The 24,563-nt window shown below is 50.9% G+C and overlaps 1 protein-coding gene across 3 annotated transcripts in view; it reads right to left on the bottom strand.

Moving 5' to 3' along the window:
* Positions 1 to 24,563, bottom strand: part of MDGA1 (MAM domain containing glycosylphosphatidylinositol anchor 1) — a 55,136-nt gene that overhangs the window by 8,743 nt on the left and 21,830 nt on the right. For all 3 annotated transcript variants that reach the window (XR_009533635.1, XM_060111260.1, XM_060111261.1), the window contains exons 2-10: positions 15,458 to 15,597; positions 11,362 to 11,536; positions 10,049 to 10,245; positions 9,149 to 9,281; positions 8,638 to 8,907; positions 6,397 to 6,726; positions 3,234 to 3,530; positions 2,111 to 2,395; positions 323 to 474 (exon numbers count right to left, since the gene is read on the bottom strand). Coding sequence is in view for 2 of the 3 variants with exons in the window: in XM_060111260.1 (XP_059967243.1) it covers positions 323 to 474; positions 2,111 to 2,395; positions 3,234 to 3,530; positions 6,397 to 6,726; positions 8,638 to 8,907; positions 9,149 to 9,281; positions 10,049 to 10,245; positions 11,362 to 11,536; positions 15,458 to 15,597 (1,979 nt within the window). In the remaining variant the exon portion in view is untranslated. The remainder of the gene's footprint in view (positions 1 to 322; positions 475 to 2,110; positions 2,396 to 3,233; positions 3,531 to 6,396; positions 6,727 to 8,637; positions 8,908 to 9,148; positions 9,282 to 10,048; positions 10,246 to 11,361; positions 11,537 to 15,457; positions 15,598 to 24,563) is intronic.

The following is a 24,563-nucleotide window of genomic DNA, read 5'->3' as shown; positions in this document are numbered from 1 at the left end:
CTAGAGACCCTGTAGATGAGACTTAAGCTCATGCTTTAAGCTTATGATATGAGTAGATTCTCTGTTTTGTGAGCAAGACTCGTTTTGCCCCCCTTCCCCCACATGAACCCAGCAGACCCCTAATTCTCAGGGCTGTGCCCAGAGCATGGGTTCAAAGGGGACAGGTCCCTAGAGCCTCCCAGCTCCTGTGTCCAGAACACTTTTTCCCTGGCTCTGAAGAGTTATCTATAAGAGGGTCAATGTGTCTCCAACCCCTTCCCCCTGGCTTGATGAGCATTCCCAGAGCCAGCCTGCACCTGAGCCCCTGCCCCCCTTGGCCCACCTGGCGGACACTGAGTCTGTAGTTGAGCAAAGGGTCGACAGCATCAGGCTCCCTCTGGGTCCACTGCAGCACGTAGGAGTAATTCTTGGACAGCTTGTGGCTGCGGGTGGGGTTGGGGGTGTCGAAGTAAAACTCCGGGCTGTAGGCTTTGGCTGAGAGGGCCGGGAGGGGGGCATGGGGCCATGAGGGGCAGGGGATGAGGAGAGACACAGAGAGAGGAGGTGCGGGAGAGGGCGACAGAAGAGGATGCGTGGTACAGAGAGAGGGTGGGGGGGAGACAAAAGGAAGGAATATTGTGAGGAGAGGAGATGGTAGGAGAAGAGGAGATTGGGGAGAATGAGGGGTAGGCAGGAAGGTGGGAGATGGAGGAAAGGGAGATTGGGAATCCAAGAGGTGGTGTTGGTGAGAAGGGAGTGGAAAGGCCAAGGAAAGGATGGAAACGAGAAATGTGGGAAGACACAGAGAAGGGATATTAGAGAAGACACAGGGGAAGAGAATTGGATAGAAGACACCAAGAAGGGTCAAGGATTTTGAGGTAGAAGGAAGGGAAGAGAGATAGAGAGCGGCCAAAAAGTGGGGAGACAGGGAAAGTATGGGAGAACAGGGGAGGGGGAAGGAGGTGGGAAATGTCACAGGGGCCTCTGGCTGGCAGGGCTGGGTGGGGTGGGGAGGGGCTGGGTAGGTGGCCAGTGACCTGTGGCCCTAGCCCCCCACTGTTGAGTGAGGAGATCCAAATAAGAGCTAAAGGGGCACCCAGTCAGTCGGAGGCTGTTGGGAGAGCAGGGGCACAGTAAAATGGGGGACAGGCACACCTGGGGCTCTCCTCTGGGGTGCTGCTTCTGACAGGGTACCAGCTCTCCCCAAGGGAGGAAGGGAAGGGAGTGGGTCCGGCCTTTCCCCTCCACTCTCACCACGACCTTCCTTCCTTTCTGACCCACCCACGCCCATCTGCAGCCCCAAAATGCCCACCTGAATGACATGAAGAGATGGGGCTGAAAGGGATTTCTGGGCACCAAGGGGCCTGAACCTCTAGGGTGACAGCTCAGGAAATGTGTGCTGGCTGGCCCAGCGCCACCCACGACGTTCCAGAGAAGCTGTTGAGGCGCTTCTTCCCTCCTCTAACCTACAGCTCAGGCCCCTCACATTGGGCCCGCAGTCAGGAAGAGATTTCCTATCTGCAGCCTCTAGGACCAAGGACGAAGGAGGAGGGGCTTGAGAAGTGATGGCTGAGATGCGGCGGTGCCCAGGGCTTGAGCGGTCGGTCTAAACCTGACATGGACAGGGCTGGAGGGAAAGCGACGCCTGCTACTCAAACAGGTGGAAGCAGAGAGCTGGAAGGGGTGGAGCCTATGCCTCACGTAGGCGGGGCGTAAGCCAGGTGTGAATGAGCCTTTAAAGGCAAGGGCCCACACCTGGTGCTCCTGGAGCTAGAGGGGCGAAGTCTAGGCCTGGTGAAGGGAGCGGGCCTGTCAGATGCCAGGAGCCGGGCAAGCTAAAACAGGCGAGGCTTAGGCCAAGTCGAGGCGGGCCTCGAAAGGGGAATGCCTAAACCTAGAGTGGCCAAGTAGCGGGTTCAGGGCTGTGAGAGGAGGTCCTGGTTATATCCGGGAGGCCTGGCGGTATCTGTACCTGGCATGGGCGGGTCCTGGAAAGGCAGGGCCCTAAACCAGGCGCAGTTAGGCCGGAAAGGGCGGGGCCCCAGGCCGAGCCTGGGCAGGGCTGGGGTTGGGGCGGAGCCTGGCCCCAGGTGGGCGGGGTCGGCTGGGGCGGGGCAGTCGGGACACTCACCGGAGACCTGGAAGAGGCAGGCAGCCCAGCCCACGTCGTTGGAGACGCTGCACTCGTAGCTGCCGCTGCTGTCACGGGTGACGGCGTCGAGGCGCAGCTCAGAGTGGTCGGGGGCCTCGGCGGCGACGGGGACGGCAGGCGGCAGAGGCAGCAGTTGCCCTTTGAAGCGCCACACAGCCGAGGAGATGCGCTGGGGGCTGCCTCGAAGCAGCGAGCAGCGCAGCAGCACTGGCCGGCCCAGTGCCTGGCGCACGTCCTGGGAGCTGGGCTCCACCTCCGGCGGGACTGGGGGCAGGGGCGGCGGTCAGCGGGGCCTCTTCCCACCGAGTGGGATCTGAGGAGCGGCCCCATGGGGAGGCGACGTACTCGCCCCTACTCCCGCCACCCCTCCCCCCACCCCCCAGCATCCTGGAAGGGTCTCAGGGCGGATACACACTCACAACATACAAAATAGCCACACTCATACCTCTCCGACCTGCAGATACCTACTCCTTCCCGGCCAAAACCTCCAGCCGAGCTTCCCAGACTGGGCCTCTATTCATACCTCAAATGGTCCCCTCACCCTCCGTGTAATGAAAAACAGCATAACGTCGGGATTTACAGCATGATCTCCAGAGCTAGATAGCTTAGGTTCAAACCCCAGCTTTGCCTCTAACTAGCTGTGAGATCTTAGGCAAGTTACTTAACATCTGTGTGACTCGGTTTCCCTATTTGTAAAAATGGGTGAATAACAGAATCTATACATAGGGCTGTGGAGGGCTAGATGAGTTAGGGCATTAAAACTCTCAGTGCTTGACACGTGGTAAGTTAACTCTCGTCATTATACTATCAGAGGCAGTGTGTTCCCTTGAAGGTTCCTTCCTCCTTCAAACTCCCAGTTTCACTTGGCAAAATCAGTTATTTCTTTGCTCACTGGGTCCCTGGGAATGAAGGTGGAGTAGAAGTGTGGCAAGGGTCATGGACCTCCATGTCTTAGAGCACGGGGGTCAAGGAGGGTTTAGGGGTATCAGCAGAGGGGTTTGGTTGGACCAGGGTGGGTGAAGGGGTGAAGAGGGGGCAGGCATGACTGTAAACCGGGAGGGACAGCTCTGGACGGTAGTCTGGGTCGGGCGGTGGGACTCACACTGCACGTTCAGCTGCACCTGGGCCTCGCGGGGGCGCACGTTGAAGCCATTATAGCGAGCCGTCTGGCAGCGGTAGGTCCCACTCATGTCGCGGCTCACGCGCTCCAGCCGCAGCTTCCCGTCCGAGGTCTCCTCGAGGGGCAGCCCCGAGGGCAGCAACGCAGCGTCCTTGTCCACACGGGACCAAAGCACAGGCGGCCGCGGCTTGCCCCGCACCTCACACTGCAGCTCGGCGGGCGAGCCCTCGCGCACGGTCACCACGGCCCTGCCCTTGGGCACGCTAATGGTGGGAGGCACTGCGGGGCAGGGAAGAGGTAGGAGCGGGGTTAGAGCTTCCCCTCACCACCCCGGCCTCTGCTCTGGGGCTCCTGCTTCCCTCCCTCTAAGTGCGAGCCTCCTTTCCCATCCCCGATGTTCCACAGATCCTGCAGTATTTTCAAAGCAGAACTCCCCTCCCCAAATACTCTCCACCTCCTGGGTCTCTACCTCAAGGTCTCCCAACTCAGAAAGAGTGTTGAAGTCGTCCAGGCCAATTCTTTCTATCCCCTTCTCCCCAACATTACTAAGTTTGGGGGATTCCACCTTTTATTTATTTGGGGGTGTTCCACTTTTTAAACAGTTCTGCTAAATATCTTCTCCCTTAATCCCCTCCTTCCTGCCTACTGGCCCTGCTCTAGTGAAAGCCTCCATCTTCTCTTTCTGGAGTGTTATCACAGGTTGGTGGTCTGTCCCCCAACATCCTTACCCTTTCTTCAAAAGTGAAAGAATATCTGGGCTTTAGCAGGACACACAGCCAGAATAAAGACTGTATTTCCCAGCCTGCCTTATGGCTAGCTGTGGTCACGTGACTAAATCCTGGCCAAGATGGTGTGAGTCTTTAAAGGGAGAGGCAGTGCCTCTCTTCCTCCCTGCAGGCTGGAATGCAGACTGATGGCTGCAGCTGGCACTGCCATCATGGACGAGGGGGCACATGCTAAAGATAACAGAAAAGCAAGACAAGATGGAGCCTGGGGCTCTGAGGATTTGGTCGAGCAGAGCCACTATTCCAGCCTGGACTGCTCACTTGTACATAAAGAAGAAATACACATCTAGCTCATTTAAAGGCACCATTATTTAGGTTTTTTTCTGTTATTCACAGCCAAACCTAATCTAACCCAACACATTGCCCAAATTAAGGGTCTTTTAAAGACTTCCATGGGGCCCATCCCATATCACATCAAACAAATTAAATGTCTACATTAAATATAAATCGTAAATAACTCTACAAGGCAAGCTGAAGTCCAGTTATCTAGTTAGCATAATTTATACTCTGTAAACATTTATACATTTATTGGCTTTAATTCTGCAGTTTTCCCTTTGTATTTTGGAGCCAGTTAATTTATTTTTCCAATTTTAAACCATCTCCACAGGTCCTTAAAAAGCTTCTATGTCCTAGGCATCAAGCTGACGAGTGAAATGAAGGAAATGGCCCTGTACCCCATTGATTTCCCTGTTTCTAAAACACCCCAGCTCCCAACCCTTCTTTGCCCCCACAAGATAAAGGGCTGTCCCCCCATTTTGAGGCCATACTGCCCTCAGGTTAAAGCTCAAACTCCTTGGCTCTTCTAACAAGGCCCTTGTGCTCTGGCCTCTGTCAACCCCCAGCCTCATCTTCCTTTCCCATCCTGTGTTCCAGCTGTGGGATCCACTTGTAAGGGACATACTTCCTGAACACAGCAAGTCTCATATGCCTTGGGGGCTCCCTGTCCCTCCTCTCATGGGCTTGAGCATGGGCAAATGCACACATGGAAAATGGCTCCTCTAAGAAGCCTTACCTGATAACCCCGGGCAGCCTGGTACTCCTCTTGTGCCCCTAGATGCTCTGCAGACCCCACCTTTAGCTCCCGAGTCTTATCTAAGGTTTGCCTTTCCTTTTCCCCCACCTTGCCTGACCCTTCTGCAACAGGTCTATCTCTCTGTCTAGGCAGTGAGCTCTGATGATGGGGCTGTGGCATTCGTGTCTGAGTCCCTAGCTCCTCACCCCAGACATGGCTCTGTGATTTGCAAAATGGATTTGTGGAATCTGTGGAGGCCTAGTCCACTCCCAAAACCCAGCTCAAGTCTGTCTCCTTCTGGAAGCCTTTCCTGACACCTCCAGCTACACCTGGCCTCTCCCTGTTCAGATGTCAGGATGGGAAGAGCTTCCAAGGCCATCTGGTTCAATGTCTCATAGAGGAGAGACTGAGGCCCAGAGAGTTGAAGAGGCTTAGCCAAAGTCAGCCAGCAACTCAGTGCAAGGTACTGGGGGCTGGAGATGAGATTCCAGAGACCTTCTCCAAAGTCACTCCGTCCAAACTCTTGTAATTTTCAAAGTGTAAACCCTTCAGGGGTGGCTGAGAGCAGGTTCTGAAGTCTGGTTGCCTGGGTTTGAATCCCAGCTCCACCACTTATTGATGTGTAACCTTAGGTAAGACTCTTAAACTCTCTGAGCCTAAGTTTTCTCATCTCTAAAAACTGAAGATGAACCATCTACCCCATAAAGTAAATCATGAAGGCGAATGAGATAAATATAAAATCATCAGAACACATAGTAAACACTCAGTAAATGTTGGCCATTATTTCATTATCGTTATTTATTATTATTGGAATAAAGACCCAAATCCTCTGCAAAATCTGGCCCCTGCCAACCTCTCCACTCTCATCTCACTCTATTCTCCCAGCCACACTCTCCTTCTTTCAGTGCGCCAAATGCTCCATGTACTTTCCTGCCTCGGTGCCTTTGCACATGCTGATTCCTTGGCCTGCTTTTCTCTTCCACCCTCCCTTTGCTCTCCTTTGCCTACTAAAATCCTGCCCCTCCCTCAGATCTCAGATCAAACCTGCTATCTTAGGAAACTCTTTCCTGACTCTCATGAATCACAGTTTGCAGTGATACATTTATTTGTGGGATGATCTGAAAAACATTTGCTACTAAGTTCAATGTGGCCTGTTTTGCCCACCACTTTACTCCAGTGCCTAGCATAATGCCTGGCATATAACAGGTGTTTAATAAATGCATATGACGTGAACAAATGGTATCCTCCTCACTGTAGCCTCCCTTTCCCAAGCTGCTGCCCCCACCTCCCCTCTGTGGGTCTCTCCAGCCCCCTCATACCTCCCTGTTGCCCTCCTCCAGCTGCCCACCTGTCTCAGAGGAGATGTTGACCTCGACACTCAGGTCGGGCACAGGTGCTCCCGGGAAGGAAGCCACACACATATAGGTGCCATAGTCGCTGAAGTGTAGGTCAATGAGCTCTAGGCTGCTGGTGACAGCGGGCAACTCAGGGTCATTGCGAGTCACCAGCAGCCTCTTGGACATGCGCGCTGGCTTGCCATTCTTGAACCACTGGTAGGTCACCTTCTCCTGGGGCACTGCATCCACATGGCATGACAGCTTCAGGTCCTGGCCCAGCTGTATGTTCTCGCTCTCTTTGATCACATCTGGGGTGATCTGGAATGTGGCATTCTTCATGGCTATGGGTGGATGGGGAGGGAAAAGTGGCTGGAGCTGGCCCAAAGCCAGGGTTCCCTGTCTCACCACCCCCATCCAGATGCAGCTTCTACCCTCCAACTGGCCTTCTTGGAGTTTGGGGGCTACGATCCCACTCCCAGGAGAAACCATCACTTTTTCTGCTTGGAAATTGTTCTCCTCTCTCAGATGTGTTTCCAAAAGTTAAAAAAAAAAAGAAAAAAAAAAAGCTCGCTGTAGTAAAGTGGGTTTAGGAATCAATACAGCCACTGTTGACCAAACATACAATATGAGAGGCCCTGTTCTAAGCACTGTATGTGGGTTTCCTCGTTTAGCCCATCCCACAGTCTTTGAGGGAGGCATTTTATTTTCCCTATTTTATAAAGGAGGGAAATGAGGCTCAGACAGTTTAATTCATTTGCTCAAAGAAGTATTGGTAAATAGCCAATCTTGAATTCACACTCAGAGCCTGTGCTCTTAACTACTATGCTGCTTTATTTTTATTGTTGTTTTAAACCCAGAATATACAAAATACAAATTTTGGAAAGAGGCACCAGAATGTAATACTGGTTCTATCTAGCAAATGGGACTGAGGGAAATTGAGGGGAAATTTTTAACTTGCCCTTTTGCGCTGTTTAGCTCTTTGCAACAAGTTTGTGTCATAAAAAAAAACAAGACCAATACAATCATTTTACATGCAATTACATAAAAATATAGAGTTTAGAAAGAAAATGGTCTGGCCTCCTTTAAAAATCTAAAAATTGTTTTATGTATGCCAAGAGTTAGACAGAATTCTTAATATTAGGTGCTCATTGGAAAGGACTCTGGTACAACAGCCATAAATCAGGACTGGGCTGAGTGAAGCGGGCTGTATGTCACCCCGAGAAGTGACCACAAGTATTTGATGAAAATGGCAATCTTATCAACCCAGGTTTTAAAGGGCATATGGATCAGGTGGGGAAGAACAATCTTCTGATGGGAAAAGTACCATCAAAGGAAACAGTAGTCATTAGATAACCACAGTTTGACTATTATCTTTCTCACTACTTAATCATAATTAAGTAAAAAGTCATAGAGAGCTAGCTTCTCTTGGTGAGGAGAGTCAGGGAGAGACTGGTCAGTGACAGATGAACAAAGAAGAGTGTTCATCAGAAGATGCTCAATTGAATTTGACAGAAACTGTATCTTACTTTCAAGTATTAAAGAGCTGGAAACAAGCCTGGATCTTTAAAAAAAATTTTTTTTAATAAATTTTAAAACAACCACCTAAAGCTGCACAAGCAGAAGAATTTAAAGTTTCCTCCTTAAAGCAGAGTAGTAAAATCAAGATCTTACCGAGCAGCTAATGATAATTCGTGAGGCTGAAGTTTAGTTAGGGAAGTATTTGTACTTCTTTTATATTGTGCTCCAAGTTTTAATCATTTTTACATTTAGTAATTATCTTTATACTCACTGAAATGCTTTTCTAATAAAGATTTACATATGAGGTATGTGGAAATGTGTGTTATTTTCACTTTAATTCTATTAATCATGTAGAAACCATTGTACAGGGAGAAAGTCAGGAACTTTCTCTTAGAGTCTGAAATGTCCACATTTAGCTTTTTGCAGCCTCAGTTTCCCAATCTAAAAAAATCTAGGTAATCAACACCAGCCCTTCCTACTTCTTGGGTTGTTGAGGTTATATTTGAAAATGTATTGATTGTAAACTGTAAATAAAACTTTATGCAAATTTTAGTCCTGCCATCTGCTGGCAGACACCTGAATTGCAGGGAAATCAAAGTGCCTGGAACCTGCCTTCTCAGCCTACCTCCCCTACCAAGGAAAAGCACACAGGCCCCTTTCCCATTTCAGTTCCCAAGGTACAGGGACCCTGTCTGCTTCCCCAAGTTTCCTTCAACCCCTCCGGAGCCACGTACATCGCACCAGGAGGTTGACAGTCTTCTTGGCAGGGTTGCCCACATTGTTGGTGGCTGTGCAGTTGTAGTAGCCAGAGTCTCGGGCCTGCACTGAAGGGATGCTGATGGTGCCACCCTGGGCCAGGGCACCCAGGGGCAGCGGGCCTGGCCCATGGGACCACTGCAGCTGGGGCAGGGGATCACCGCCTGTCAGCAGACACTGTACCGTCACATTCTCCCCAGGGTTCACCACCAGAGTTTCGTTCACAGACAGCTTCAGGGCTGGTGGTGCTAGGAGGACAAGAATGGAGTCTTAGGGGACCGTGAGGCAGGGCCGGATGTGGGGGAGGAGAATCAGGGAGGGAATGGGGGCCGGGGAAGGCCTGCAGGGGAAGAAGGGAAGGAGCAGGCAGGAGGGAGGAGGGGAAACACTCGTGGTGATGTGCTTGGAGTCTTGCATGGGGTGGGCACCACCTCCTGGTTGAGGACTCAGCCCAGGTGGGCAAGGGGATGGGCAGGGAAGTGCCTGTACCCGTGGTGTTGGTGAGCCGGAAGGTGACGGCCTTGTCCGGGATGCCACACACGTTGCGTACAGACACCTGGCAGGTGTAGCTGGCATAGTCCTGGGGCCGCAGGTTCTTCAGCTTCAGGACCTTGGTCTCCCCCTGGGCAGTGACCACTGGGGTGAGGGGCCTGCTTGGGTCTCACACACATTCACCAAGCACAAGAGGCTAAAGCAAATTCCTATTCAGGACTGAGCCTGGGGTGGATGGCACACTCCCCATACCCTGGGCTTCCATGGGTCTGAGGGTGTCCTGGTACACACTGGTCAGGACCGGGCCTCAGTTTCCCCATTCTAGGAAATGGAAGGGTAAGGAGGGAATCCTGCTCTCTCTTACAACCCATACAAATATAGGGCTGGCCCTACAGGCCACGGCTACATGTGGAGTTCTGACAGCCACCTAGGAAAGCTGCCTCTGAAAACTCTCTCTTGCAGGATGGCTTCATCACCATCTCCTAGGACTGCAGGAGAGCCATGGGAAGTGACTCATCTTTCTACCCCAACTCCTGCTGTTCCTGCCCGTGCGTTCCAAAGACCCTGCCAGCCAGCAACAGGCAGGGATGACTTGTCTGCCCCAGGAGGTGCCTTTCCTAACTGGCAAAGTTCTTAGAGGACATGTTGCCTTGAGGACTCTCCTGTCCTCACCACTGCTCCCTGACCTTTCTGTCTCGATTCTGTCTGCCCCAGGTGGTCTGAAGCCCAATCAGAATGCTTGCTTCTGATGTCAGAACAAACTTGTTGGAGTCAGGGCAGTCCCTGGAGCTCCAGATGGTGAGGCTTCAGCCCCCCGGCCCCCTCCCTTGTGGGGTACAGCAGGAAGAATGTGGGGTGAGCCATGAGGAGACCAAGCCAGCTGCCGCCCATCCTGACCTGGGTGTAGAGGGGCTCATAGATGTCGACCCCATTGTCCTGGCTGTGAGACAAGGTGTCCGAGCCCCGCTTCCAGATGAAGCGGGCAGGTGGGTTGGAGTTGACCGTACAGCGCAGGAACACCGTCTTCTCCTGGTAGAAGTTGCCTCGAACATCGCTCACTGTCTGGTGTACTGTCAGCACTGGCTCGTCCAGGTCTGCAAGGGCACAGCCCCAGTGGAGTCAGATGCGTGACCCCCTAGGTGGAAGGCTTGGGCCCCTGGCAGCTCTCAGGGAAAGTTAAGCTACCCTCATGGGATGCTTCCAGAGAGCCAGATGCTCTCCCAGCCCTGCAAGCTTGAGCAACCTGTCAGAGGCAGGGGACTGGATGTGTTGGCTTCTCAGCAGTCCCTCCCCAGGGACCTGCATTGGCAGGGGAGGGGGAGGGCGGGGGGATGTGTGTGTCTATCTTCACCCTCCTATCATGGGATGGAGGAAGCAGCTGCACACTGGAAATCAGGCCATGCTTGCCAGACCCTTCCAGCTGCAATAACTTGAGAAACGACCCTCAGCCCCAGGGTTTGTCAGGCCCCTGGGTGGCTGAAGGGGGACAGAAGAGAGGGCCTGGGGTTCCACCACTCTATTGGGTTCCACCACTCTATCAGTTCCCACTTGGGGCAGGGAGTGTATTTAATGGATAGGTTCATTGTAGATATTAAGATGGTGGCAGACAGACCTTAGGGCCTGGCCCCACAGCTTCTGGGTACCTAGGTCAGCCTGGATGGCACAGAGGCGGATGGCAAGAAGGGAGATAGCCTCTGGGTGGTCAAGGGAATATCCATGGAGGGCAGGCAGGGACTGAGGGCTTCCCATTCAACCTGCAGCAAGGACTGAGGGGTGCCTGGTCCTGCAGGTGTTGGGGTAGGGAAGTTTCAGAGCTGCCCTGGGACAAAAGCAGAGACATGAGGTACTGTGGGAAGGACACTGGACCATAATGAGAAGAGACCTATGCAGTGAGCAAGTCACAAGCCTTTGGTCTCAGCTTCTTCATCTGTAGAATGGGTATAATCCAACCTGTCCTGCCCTCCCTGACCACTTTGCAGGGATGCTGCAAGGTTCATATGGGATTAAAGATAGAAATGGGTGAATGGTATAAGGTAGTGCACATCAAAGGAGCAGCAGGGATGCCCTTCTCTATCCCGGAAAAGAGAAAGTCTCTACAGTTTTCTCCACGGAGGTGCCACTTCTCCACCCTTCTCCCCACTCCTCCTTCCCAGCCTGAGCCCCCAGAAGCAGGCCCCTGGCTCGGGTACTAAGAGGCAGACCCGACTCACACTGCACGTCCACCCGGATGGACTTGATGGCAGGCACGCCCACGCCGTTCTCAGCCTTGCAGTAGTAGCGGCCTCCCTGCGTGCGCGCGATGCGCTCGATGCGCAGTGTCTCATTGAACACCGACGTCTCCTGGAACTTGTCCGACGCGCTGCCCGCAGTCTTGGTCCAACGCACCTGGGCCAGCCAGGCAGGGCAGAGTCAGACCGCAAAGAGGGGGAGGGGGAGGGGGGAGGGGGGCTCCCCGCCCACCCCCATACTTTTCCATGAGTGCACATAAGGCATACACAGGCCTGTGAAACTAATCCAAACAGCCTCATGGGAATGCACACTGGAGGTAGGACCTCTCAGTGAAGAGCCTGGGGAATCTGGGGTCAGGTGGAGGAGGCTTTTAAAAAGGCAGTATGTGCACTTGTTAACATCATGGATTTGCGGGCAAGTTACCCAACCTCTCCTGCCTTCCTTTCCGCATGTGTAAAATGGAAATATTACTCCCTTCCTAGGCTTACTGAGAAGACTAAATGAGTATATAATTCATTCCTGGAAGAGTAAGAATTTGATTAAATTTTTGTTATTCCACTTATTAGCTTAGTGGCCTTGGGTAGGTTACTCATCTCCTAGCTTCAGATTTCTCATCTGTGAAAGAGGTCTACGTGATAGCCAGCCTCCACCATGGCCCCCCGTGGTCCCCACCTCCTGGTATTCACACCTTTCTGTACTTTCCTCCCATTTTGTACCAGGGATGGTCTGTGTGACCAACAGAATTTGGCAGGAGAGATGGTGTGTCACTGCTGTTCTCATCTCCTCACCACCCTCAACTCTACCCTCATGGACCCAGGGGTTACAAAACTTGGGGAAGGCTACATGCAGTTTCAGGACATTCAGATGTAGATCAGAGGGTGCTTTGGAAAAAGAATAAGACCATGAAAATGTTTTTGCTTTTTGTACTTGACATTTTGCAGTCTTACCATGATTTATCTAGATGAGGTTTGTTTACAAATGCTTAGGACTTGGTTTATCCATCTGAGAGTTCATACCATTCTTCAATTCTACAAAATTCTCAGGCTTTATCTCTTTAAATATTGCCTCTTCTAAGTTTTCTCTAGTCCTCCTAGAATGCCTAAATTTGTTACAGCTTCTCATTCTATCCTCCATGTCTCCCAACTTCCTTTTCACATTTTCCATCCTTTTGTCCTCTCCAGACTGCATTGTAGCTGATTTCCTTGGATCTATTATCCAATTCACCAGTTTCTTCTTTAGCTACTTCTATGGTATTAAGGCCAAATTGTTCTAAAGACTATATTATTTTTTATTTCTAGGATTTCTATTTGCTTTTCTCCATATCTTAACTGATCAGGTTTTATAATCTCCTGTCTTATAGATTCTATTCCTTCCGTTATCTCTTTAAACATTTTAAACACATTTATTTTAAAGATCCTTTCATATTGCTCTATTATCTCTGTTTTCTCAGACGTGAATTGTTCAATTATTTGGGTCTATGGACTGGCTCTCCTGGCACTGTATTTTTAGATATGCTTTAAAATTTCACCCCATGGGCTTGTATTCAGTAGGAATTATCTTCCTCAGAACTCCCACTTGGGCACTGACAGGCCTGTCTGTGGTGTAGCTTTATGGTTGCCTATGCCCAAGATATGTGCATTCACAGGTTTCAACCAGTTTGGGTTTTCTTCGGCCGTGCCCCACGGCATGTGGGATCTTAGTTCCCTGACCAGGGATCGAACCCATACCTGCTGCACTGGAAGCACAGAGTCTTAACCACTGGACCATCAGGGAAGTCCCAGTTTTTATATTAGTTTCTCAGCTTAAGGTCTCCTCACCACTTGGATAGTGTAAGACACTGACTGGATTAGGGTTATTCCCTCATAGGTGACTCTGTTTGCACCCACACCCTGAAGCAGAAAGTTTGCTCCCTGCTGTGACTCTGGGCTATGGGGCAGAGATCTTCTGGTCCCCATTCATAGGTGGTATCACTCTTATCAAGCTTCCAGCTTTAGGTAAGAAGTGCAGTTCTAGATCCAGTCATAGATGGGCCTGTGGCCTCAGCTCATACCCCCCATGTGTGTATTAATACTACTACCCCTGATGTGAGTATGCAGTTAAGTCCCTCCAAGTACCAGTTTCTTCAGCTTTTGCTCACTACCATCACTATAGATTTCTTCTTCATTTTAACCATAGAGAGTCCCTCTCTCTTGCTATTAGTTTGGAGTAGGGAATTCCATGCCCACTCATTCCTCCATCTGACAACAAAGTGGGCTATGAGATGATACTTGCTCCACCCCTAGACTGGATGCTACATGACAACAGGAACTGCAGCTGTATCCTCAGGACCCATCACAGTACTTGGCACATAGCAGGTGCTCAATAAATATTTATTGTAATGAAATGAGCAAAAAGGCACTAGAAGGCATTTCAGGACAGGTAAAGAGCAGTGGCTAAAGCAAGAATGGACAGGGTGTATTTGGACAGGTTCACTGAAGACAGGGTGTGAGGAGGATGGCCGTGGGAGATCAGACAGGACAGGCAGGTGGGGGCTGGATTGTGGGGGTTCTTTTGTTCCACCCCTATGAGGCTGAACTGGGTCTGGTAGGTAATGTGGAGCCATCGAAGGTTTCTGAGCAGGGGAGTGATATAACGTAGCAGGTCTAAGGATGATGATTCTGGGAGCAGGGTGCAGGAATGGATTTGAGGGGGAGATGTAGGAGAATGGGAGGCCAGTTAGAGTCTACTGCAGTGGTCCAAGGGACAAGACTAAAGGTCTGACCTCAAGGGGTAATGAGGAATAGAAGGAGACCCATGCAAGAGACGTAAAAAGAAAGGCCTCAGAGCCTGGCTAGGTGTGGGGAATGATATGCGGCTGAGTCAAATATGAGCCCAAGGGTTTGAGCCTAGGTAGCAGGACGAATAATGAAACTACAAATGGAAATAGAAAATGGGTGCATGGACTCACAGCCACAGCCACAAACGACTCCTACATGTGATGCACAAGGGGACACACACAGATGGCCAGTGCAGCCTGAGGGAGAGGTGGCCCAGCTGCCTCCCTGGCTTTAGGGAGCATCATCCCTAAAGTCACACCTGTGCAAACACCAACCTGAAGACTGGCAGCACTGTTTTCACTTCCAAAAAACAACCGTTAAGAAGGAGGAAGCGGTGGTGATCGCTTCAGTTTGAAAAAGTCTTTAGGAGTTTTCTCGTCCATCTGCTTGTCTCAAGACCAAACCTACTAAAGCTGTCCCTGTTCCCAAATTTGTCCCCCCCAAAAAGGATTTTGCAATCACTGTGCTTCCTAGGATCCAATCAAAACCTTTTCTGCTGCTTTTAAAGGTCACGCAGCTCGCCAGCAAATTTTACCCATCCCTCCAGCCCACCCTCCTGCCTCCTCCTGTCAGCTCTCAGTGATAACCAGCCAATACTTCCTGCCTGAACCAAACACTTAGTCTGGGACAAAATTCACCCAGATTTTCCAGATACTCATCTTCTGTTACTTTCTAATAGCTTTGAGTCTCTTAATGTCAAAAGTGTGGGGCTTGCCTACTGGAAGCCTCCTAAAGTAGGAGGAAGTGTACCAAGCTACAGAGAACGCTGGTTGTGGATTCGAATTCTGCACCCACCCTCACAAGAGCTGAGGACCTTGGGAGTTTACCCAACCTCTCTGAACCTCGATTTCCTCAGCTTAAAATGGAGGCCCTGATGCCTTCCTCACAGCATGGTTGCGAGGTTCCAAAGAGAAAACACTGGAGAAAGTAACGAGCATAGTGCTTGGCACATGGTCTGCCTTCAAACAGTGGTTGAAGGTATATATCTGAGAGAGCGTCTGCTCAACAGATACAGGGAATGGAGTGGAACTGAAAAATTGACATTCAGTTTTTGCCCTCAGTCGTCAATATTTCCAGGTGAATAAGCCCACAGCCTGTAGCCCTTCCCCACAGTTTATTTTCCAGCTATTTCCCCAGCCCCAGGCTCCTGTCTTCTGCTGACTTGCTGCTGTCTGTCTCTAGTCACAGCTCCCATTGCCTCTTCTGATCCCAGAGCGGGGTGGGTCAGGAGGGGCCTGCTCAAGCCAGGCCAAGGGCTTACCTGGGGCCGAGGGTGCCCGGTGACAAGGCACTGCAGCACCAAGGTGTCCCCCTCCCGGATGGTGTAGACGCGCTCACTGATGTTGTCCTCTTTCACCACACACGCCTGGCCCGCATGCACGATCTGAGCCTGGGCTGGAGCTGGCGGGAGACGGGGAGGTTTAGACAGGAGGCCCCGAGGCCAGAGGGGTTCTAAGGCTCCCTCCTGCATGTGTCAGGGGGAGGGGTCAGCCCAGACTTCTCCATGACATCCCTCAGAGGCCTGATCCCATCGAGCTCAGGAAAGAATCCTCCTAGGGCCCCGGGGCCAGACCAGAAGGGCCAGGGCCAGGGACTCAGGACAGGGGCAATTCCTCCCCATCCCATGGCCCTTGCAAGAGATCTGTGCTCTTCAATGAACTGAGGACTGTGAGGGGGCTTTGTAATCTGTACAGAGTGGTTGTCACCCAGTGAGCGTCGTGTCTTAGCAGCCCCCTGTCGTGCAGGCTGCTGGTGCTCTGCCCAGCTCCCTGTATCTGGCAGGTGCCTCCATTCCCAGCTGCTGTGTTAGCTGCTAGGCACACAGAGCTCACCTGCCCCAGGGAATTGCCCTCCACCAGTGGGAGCTGCCTGGACCAGACACGCCTAGGAGGTCATCCCTTCCCCAATACATACACACCCCAATGACTGGTGGACATGATGCAAAAGCCCAGCCATCTTGCCTCAAGCTGGTGTGACCGCGGTTCTGTTCATGCTCCAGAGGCCCCCTACCCCCACCCCAGGGAACAGGCTGAGACTAAGTCAACTAAACCACATTTTCACCTGGCTGTTTCCCTTGTCCCCTTTCAGTTGGTCCTTAGAGCACTTTCTCAGCAAATCACTTGCCTGAACTCACTGCCACCAACCATCCGAGGCTCAACCTTCAGCGAACCTAACTAAGATAGCCTCCAGCCCCACAGACTGCACGTTCCCCTCACCCAAACGCCTGTTACTTTTCCCTCATTGCTCTCTGAACCTATGCCAGCCTCCTCTCCAAGGGAGAGAAGTTCTCACTGGGGTCTGGAAGCTCTCACAAGACTTTGGATCCTCCCTAACCTCTCTCACAGTGGCCAGGGCTGGGATCTGGCCAGGGCTGGGGGACCAGAGCTGGGATATGGCTGGGGGGACCCAAAGGGAAAATGATTGAACCAGAAAAGTTCATAGCCCTCCTTCAGTGTCTTAGCCCCACTGTCCTGAAGGAAAACCAGCCCCCAGCCCACCAGTACTTGGGTTCTGGGAAGGAGGGCAAGGCCCCCAATTTCAAACCTGTCTGCTCACATATGAGGGTGGAGGGAGTGGAGGCAGGAGAGCTAATCCAGGGCACGAGGGACACAAGGGGGTGAAAACTGAGTCCTTGCCCTAAAGAGGAGCAGGGAGGTGAGATAAAACCTGTTCATAAAATGTGTAATTTCCTCCGGGAAGCATTCCATGATTGACCTACATCCTCCCCTCCTTCTGTATCCATCACTTTTCCAGTGCAACAACAAAGCATCAATCTGCGTGTCTACCAAATTCAGCATTCTTATCTTTCTACCTACCAGACCATGAACTTCACACCTTGGTATCCCCAGCACAAAGCCTTGACTATAGCAGGTACTCAGTGAACACTGAATGAATGAATTTATAGGAATATGCCATGGTGAAGCTGCTAAGCATTGTAAGAAAGGTAAAGAGGAGGTGAGAGGAGAAAGACATCACTGTCTGCTGGAGAAAGAATCACAGAAGGCTCTATGGAAGAGGCAACTTTTGAACCAGCCCTCAGAAAACAGGGGGGCTTCCTGCAGGTTGACAGGGCAGTCTTATATTCCATATTACCCAGGGTAAAACACTAGTGATCTTTGGACCTTCATTTTCTCATCTCTAAGATGGAGAGAATGCTACCAACCCTGAGAACTCACAAGGGTGGATGTGATCATCACACAGGATAAATGAGAAGTGCTTAGCAAACTCTGATGTGTTCTACTGTTGCCACAAATAGCACCTTAACAGTCTTTCCAACCAACACTGATGGGACAGTCATGAACTCATTACAGAGGTGGGTCCACAGAGGCAGCCCGGCCACACATCAAGAAGTTTGTGGGGCAGCCAGCTGGGGGTGATGTAGGCTGTGTTTAACCATGAGAGTCTGCAAACAGCAGCAAGTTCTGCAAACAGTGGCAGCTGCTACCAACCCAGAGTCTGAGTGTCCAGTCTGGCTGCCATGGTCAGGAGACAAGCTGTGTGACCTTGGGCAAGTCAAACCTCATGGGCCTCAGTTTCCCCACCTATAGGAGGGGAGTGTATTAGATGACTTCTGAGGTTTTTTTTCAACTCATACTTTCTATGAATTTTATAAACAGCACGTGGTCCCTGTATAAGATGCACCCTGGAATCTAGGGAATGGGTCTGAAACTATCACCCCCTGCAATGAAAATGCTTTGGAAAAGATAGCCATCTGTGGCCAAGGTCCTCAGGAAACAAGCCACCAATGTGTGATGTGTGTGCCAGTCGTTGATAAGCCCAGAAGGCTGCATGGATGTCTGCAAGAGGCCTGGGGTGCCTCTCAACAAGGAAGATGTTGATTTAACAGGCTCCAAAGGAAGATAAGCTGTAATCTTGGACACTGTGGCTTGCCCGTAGCCAGGCAGTGTTGTAATGATAGACACTTTGGTGACTGATAAGGAATACTGAAAAAGAGCTGGAGAGTTGGACTTTCTCAGGGCCTGGCCAGCCCAAGCCAGAAAAGATGGGGCCTGGCCAGCAGACACAAAGCCTCTGGCCACCTGACAGGTACTCTTCCTCACTGGACATTGGGCTATGAGCTGGCATCATGGGTGATGACATCATTAAGATTATCTAACGTCCTTTAATGACATTAACTCCTAAGACTATCCAACTCTAAAATAGTAGAACCACTTTGGAAGAGATTTTGGCAGCACCTACTCAGGCTAAACAAGTGTACACCCCATGATGCAGGAATTCCACTCCTGGGTATGTACCCAATAGAAATTAGTGCTATGACAACCAAACAATAGGTCCAAGAATATTCATAGCAGCTTTATTCATTATAGCTAAAAACAAGAAACAACCCACATATCCATCAAGAACAGCAAGGATGAATAAATTCTGGCATATTCCTACAATGGAATATTACACAGAAGTGAAAAAAAGAACTACAGGGGCTTCCCTGGTGGCGCAGTGGTTGAGAGTCTGCCTGCCGATGCAGGGGGCACGGGTTCGTGCCCTGGTCCGGGAAGATCCCACATACCGCGCAGAGGCTGGGCCCATGAGCCATGGCCGCTGAGCCTGCGCGTCTGGAGCCTGTGCTCTGCAACGGGAGAGGCCACAACAGTGAGAGGCCCGCGTACCGCAAAAAAAAAAAAAAAAAAGAAAAAGAACTACAGATAGACACAACAACCCTTTTGAATCTCACAGCACAATTTGAGTGAAAGAGCTCAGACATAAAAGAGGAAATAGTGTATGATTTCATAGATTTGAAATTCAAGACTGGAAAAACCAACCTTATAGTAACAGAGATCTAAACAGTGGTTGCCCTTGGGTGGAGGTGGGTGATTATATACTGGGAAGGGCACAAGAGAAGTTTCTGGGGAGGAAATGGGATCCCATCTAGTGAGATGGAAATGTTCATAGTCTTAATCTGAGTGGCTGTTACACGGGTGGATGTACATGTAAAAATGCATCAAGGTATTTGCTTAAGATTTTACTATATCACTTTACACTTCAATTAGACCAAAAAAAAGAGCATCCAACTCCCCTTTGATGACATTGTCCGTTGATGTTATCCAGCTTCCTCAGTTGACACTAACCATTACAATTACCCGCTCCCTTTACTCTGAGTCCTATTTGATGAGCCACTTCCCATGGCTGACTTCTTCCCAGTTCAGATTTTCCTTCTGGAGCAAGTGCTGCCTAATTGCAAAGCACTCAGGCCCCCTTGGCATAGACATTCCAATTTGCCCATCACCCCCCACTGAGTTTCGTTAACATGAGTCAGCCTCCCCAACTCTGCTCACCCCTGGAATGGCTGGAACTGCTTTCTGACCCTAAACCAACAGAGATCCCACCAAGTTACAGACCCCCAAAGGGGTTCTGTCCCACTGAGCCTCAGCCTCTCGCTCTACACACCCCAGGAAGTCACTACCAGCGGCAACGTTTTCTGATTCTAAAGGCAACCAGGCCAGGGCCTGAGTCAAGAGGCACCATGACATAATCCCTTCATTCAGTCTATCAAACAACAAAAGCAGGCCGCTGCACTGGATGCTAGAGAGACTGTCATGAAAAGCAAACAAAGACCAGCTCTGAAAGAGCATTATTGGGGAGATGGATGGCAAACAAGGAAACAGAAATGAACGGATGGTTTCAGAGTGTGTTAAGTGCTAAGATGACCCTAAAGCAGGGCGTCGTGAAAAAAGGAACAGTGGGCGGAGGAGGGATCTGCTGGAGAGAGGTGGAAAGAGCAGACAATCTGGGACTAATTTCTGGCTCTGCTACCCACTAGCTGGGTGACATTGGGCAAGTTACTTAACCTCCCTGAGCCTCAGCCTCTTCATTTGTAAAATGGGAACAATAATACCTTCTCCCAGGGCTGGTGTGAGGGTTGAATACAATAATCTGCCCAAACAGTATGTGTTCTGTCAATAAATGACAGCTCCTGAGATGATTAAATAGGAGCCAGAGATGGGGACAGAAGACCACCCTCTGTGGCCCCCTCTATATCTCAGGGGTGGAGCCACTCAAAGCAGACGCTAAACCATTAGGGAGGTTTCATGAACATGTTCAGAGTTCATGTTGAGGGCTGTGCAGGGAGTCGGAAAACCAGAGGGGAGGGATGGAGCCCTTTCCGAGCATCCCTCTTACAACTTAACTTTCAGAAAGTTACCTTGTGACTTTTAGCAAGTTATTTAAGCCTTAGTTTTCTCATTTGTAAAATGGGGTTGTGGAGAGGAATAAATAAGTAAACTCAGGTAAAGTGTTTAAAACTGTCTGGTACACAGTAAGCCATCAAGCATGTCAGCCAGCATTATTATTCCATAAGTGATCCTGCACTCCTCTTAAAACCCCACCTCCCCAGGGCACTGCAAGGCCTTCGCATGAAAGGATGATGTCTTATCTGCCACAGATAATGAGGCCTGATACATTCCTGGAGTCCATTGTATATTTGCAAGCTCCTTGCCTCAGTTCTGAGAGCCAGAAAGGGCACGTCCTATTTAGCCTCCTTTGGCAGAGAAGGAGACTGAGGCCTGGAGAAGGGAACACCCTGTCCACTCACAGACACAGGACAGTAGCAGAGCTGGGGCTCGAACCCAGGCCTTCTGCCCACTAGCTTGGAACTCAGTTCACTGCCCTCCACGGACTCCTCTACCCCCACCTTGTGTCACTAGGGGAGCCCTTTGCAATGCATATTCCCAGGCCCATGCAGAACCACTAGCCCTGACTCTTCAGGGGCGGGCCTCAGAGGTTGTATTTGTAACACGCTCCCTTTAAATTTCAGAGGCACTGCTGGATTTGTTTATCTCTGCTTGACGCCACGTTGGTGGATAGAAAATAGGAAGGATTGTGGAACAATTTCCCTGCTTCTGGCCTATGAGACTTTTGCTATTTAACTCTCCCAAGATTTAGCAACAAACCCCATGGAAAAGGAAAACACTGTCTGCCAAACCTGTGCTCCATAAAATGCTCACAGATAGCCCATCGCCAAATAAGGATCCTGCATCTTCTCCCTCTCAGAGTCTCAGCACACAAGACTATACTATTAAAGGCCCTGAAAAGTCCTGCAGTAAACACATCCATGTAACTTGGTTTAATCCAGTGCTTTCCACTTGACCATAAAGCTCTTTCTTAACAGAATATAATGGCTGTGGAGTCAAGTAACATTCCCCACCCCAGCCCCTTGGTTGAGAGTAACCAAGCGGCATGAGACATGCCACCAATGAGGCAGCATCCTAAGGAGGGCAACTGAGCAGAAATGGCAAGTCCCTGGCAGATGCTTCTGGTCTATGAGCTCACTCCTTTCTACCTCCAAAAGTGTACACCCCACACCGTAGGTAGGGGTGGGGACTGCCAGCACCCAGTGAGGAAGCCACAAACTCTCAAGGACGCATGTTAAGGCAAATTCCAGCTTGCTCCATGGCCTTCTGGAGAGAACTCTCACTGGAACCTAGAAGGGGAATTTCATCAAGAATCCCCATCCCCCATCAGAGAATTTTCTCCCCAGCTGCGAGCCAAGTGGGTGGGGGACACTGGCAAAGTACATGAGGATGCAACAGTAGGATGTAGAACCAAACAAGGCTGACAGACAGCAAAGGGAATGAAAACCCTTGATTAAAAGCCCCATCACGGGCCTCCCTGGTGGCGCAGTGGTTAAGAGTCCGCCTGCCGATGCAGGGGATACGGGTTCGTGCCCCGGTCTGGGAGGATCCCATATGCCGCGGAGCGGCTGGGCCCGTGAGCCATGGCCGCTGGGCCTGCGCATCCGGAGCCTGTGCTCCGCGACGGGAGAGGCCACAACAGTGAGAGGCCCGCATACCGCAAAAAAGAAAAAAAAAAAAAAAAAAGCCCCATCACATCAGCTTTCCTTCAGCTTTCTTCCCCACCCTAAATTTTAAAAGGTTAATCATGACCAAGTGGGATCTGGTGTCCTGCTTCCCCCTCCTGACTCTTTCAGGGGAAGTGTGTCTGCAGGCTGCGGAATCTTCCAAACAGAGCAGAGTGGTGGGAAGGCAAGGAGAGAAAAGAAGAAGGGGGTGCTGCCGACTCCCCCACCTGAAGCTGGTTCTATCTCCCAGTTACTGGATGGCAGGGCAAGTACCATCACCCTAACCACCTCCTGGAAGCATCACTGAGTGTTCTGGGCCAGGCGATATGGAAACAGAATCTGTGGTCTGGTCCTAGCTTCTATAAGACAGTCATTCACCAAATCCTTATAAGTGTGAGGTGCTGAGCTTGGTGCTGGGGGTACAGAGAGCTATGGTACCCAGGCCCTGCACTAGGGAAGTGCATAGTCTAGAAGAGCTGGGATAAGAATGATGCCTATAGGGCTTCCCTGGTGGCACAGTGGTTGAGAGTCCACCTGCCGATGCAGGGGACACGGGTTCGTGCCCCGGTCCGGGAAGATCCCACATGCCGCGGAGCGGCTGGGCCCATGAGCCATGGCTGCTGAGCCTGTGCGTCCCGCGTACCACAAAAAAAAAAAAAAAAAAAAAAATGATGCCTATAAAGGCCTGCTGAGAGGCAGAAAGGAAACAAGGAGGGATTACTGTGAGCTGGAATTATGTCTCAGGTCTCCCTCCCATCACCATAATATAACGATCACATAATAATATATACATAATAATAATATTACTCTGTGCCAGCGTTTTATTGAGTGTTTTATATCTATTATCTTATTTATTGCCCACAACAAGCCTATTATTGTTCCCATTAGTCAGATGAGGAAGCTGAGGCTCAGCAAGTTTAAGTAACTTGCCCAAGGACACCCTGCTGATTTGGAGTCCCTCTGACTCTCTGACTTTTGTGCTAAGCCCCATGCATTTCCAGTTTGCAAGTGCCTGGCACAGTGCTCAGGACACAGGGCCCCAGGTGCAGGACATAGTCTCTGAGCCACTGGTTGGGCCTGTCCCACGTGGCATCCTTAGAAACTATTCCTCCCTCATTCTCCCAGCTCCTGATACACACATGTTTATCGATCCTTTTGTGTATGTAATGTAAATGGACACTTAATAATTTAGCAGAGTTACCAGTGCTGAAATATTAACAGGCTTTTCTCTTTTAATTAGCTGCTCAGAGAATGGCGGCCGGAGTCTGAAAGGAGGCTCTCAGGGCAGGCGCTTGGCTGGCTCCTCCTGGGCCTCCTTCTGCCAGAGATGATGCTACACGCCTCTCCTGCGGACCACAGGCCATCAGATGTGTACCTCTCAGGAAAATTAACCCTGCTCTCTGTGCTCTCCACAGTGGGGCTTTGCCCTGCCCTCCCCACAGCCCTGTCTGCAGAGCTGGCTGAAGCCTGCCCTCTGTTTCTGCCGCTGGCCAGGGGGCAGGCCAGGTGGCTTCTCAGGAGTTCTGGAGTCTAGGGGAGGCGCCAATTCCATGCTGGAAAACAAGTTTGAACCAGTCCCCCCACCAGTACCACCTCCCCTGGCCTCACCTTAATGTGAGTCATCTTGAGGGGAAGCACCAGCACACCCTGCCCCGTCCACCTCTGGTCACTCTCTCGGGGCATTAGACCTTGGTCCAGGATGATTCTCTCTCCATCTTCCCTCTTGCTCCCTGGCCTCCCAGTCCTTCAAAGGCACGTACAATCGCCTGTTAACTTACCATTGATTCATGGATCCCTTCTGTAACATTTCCTGAGCACCTGTTGGCCTGCTCTCAGCTCTAGAATGCAGAGGCAGTCAGGCACATCCCCCTCCCTGAAGCACCTCTGCCTTCCCCTTGCTGCCGACTCTATTAAAAGTCTGCTCTCAGCAATAAGTCTTTTTTGCTTACCAAAACCAGATCCACATTCAGCTGACCTCCCCTTTGGCTTCAAAAATCTCTCCCCAACCTGAGTATGTATGTATCTCTCACCTCCAGGTTCAAGAGCACTGTCACTGAGTGTGGAAAGCAGCCACAGATGAAAGATCAGGGCACAGGCTGCCAGCCTATCACCATGATTGAGCATGAAAACAAGCTCTGCTCTCATAGTCAGAGGCAGGGCCTGGTAGGGCTCGCAGAATCTGTTGCTGTGTGTAAGGCCTGGTTCCATTTTCAGGAGCTGATACTGTTTGCAGAGCCTGATGCTTCTGGCAGAGCCTGGCACTGCTGAAAGTGGTGGCCAGTCCATCTGTGCCCCTGTCCCTGGGAAGGTTTGGCACCGCTGCACCTACATCCTGGCCCCATCAGAAGGCACACAGGTTTTGAGAGTGCCAGGTTCTACTCATAGAATCTTCACTGTCTGCATACCAGTGGAAGTCTAATCTGCACACAACCAATGAACTCAGGAATGTTAGGACAGGTCATCAGAAAGCCCTCTAAGTGGGGGCTCTGAGGTCCCCTGGGGGAAACTATAAAGGGACTTTCTCCCTGGTGGGCAGGGAGATCAAAACTGTCAA

Source organism: Mesoplodon densirostris, chromosome 10, assembly GCF_025265405.1.
Source record: "Mesoplodon densirostris isolate mMesDen1 chromosome 10, mMesDen1 primary haplotype, whole genome shotgun sequence".
NCBI lineage: Eukaryota > Metazoa > Chordata > Mammalia > Artiodactyla > Ziphiidae > Mesoplodon > Mesoplodon densirostris.
This window is presented reverse-complemented; position numbering and strand designations above follow the sequence as displayed.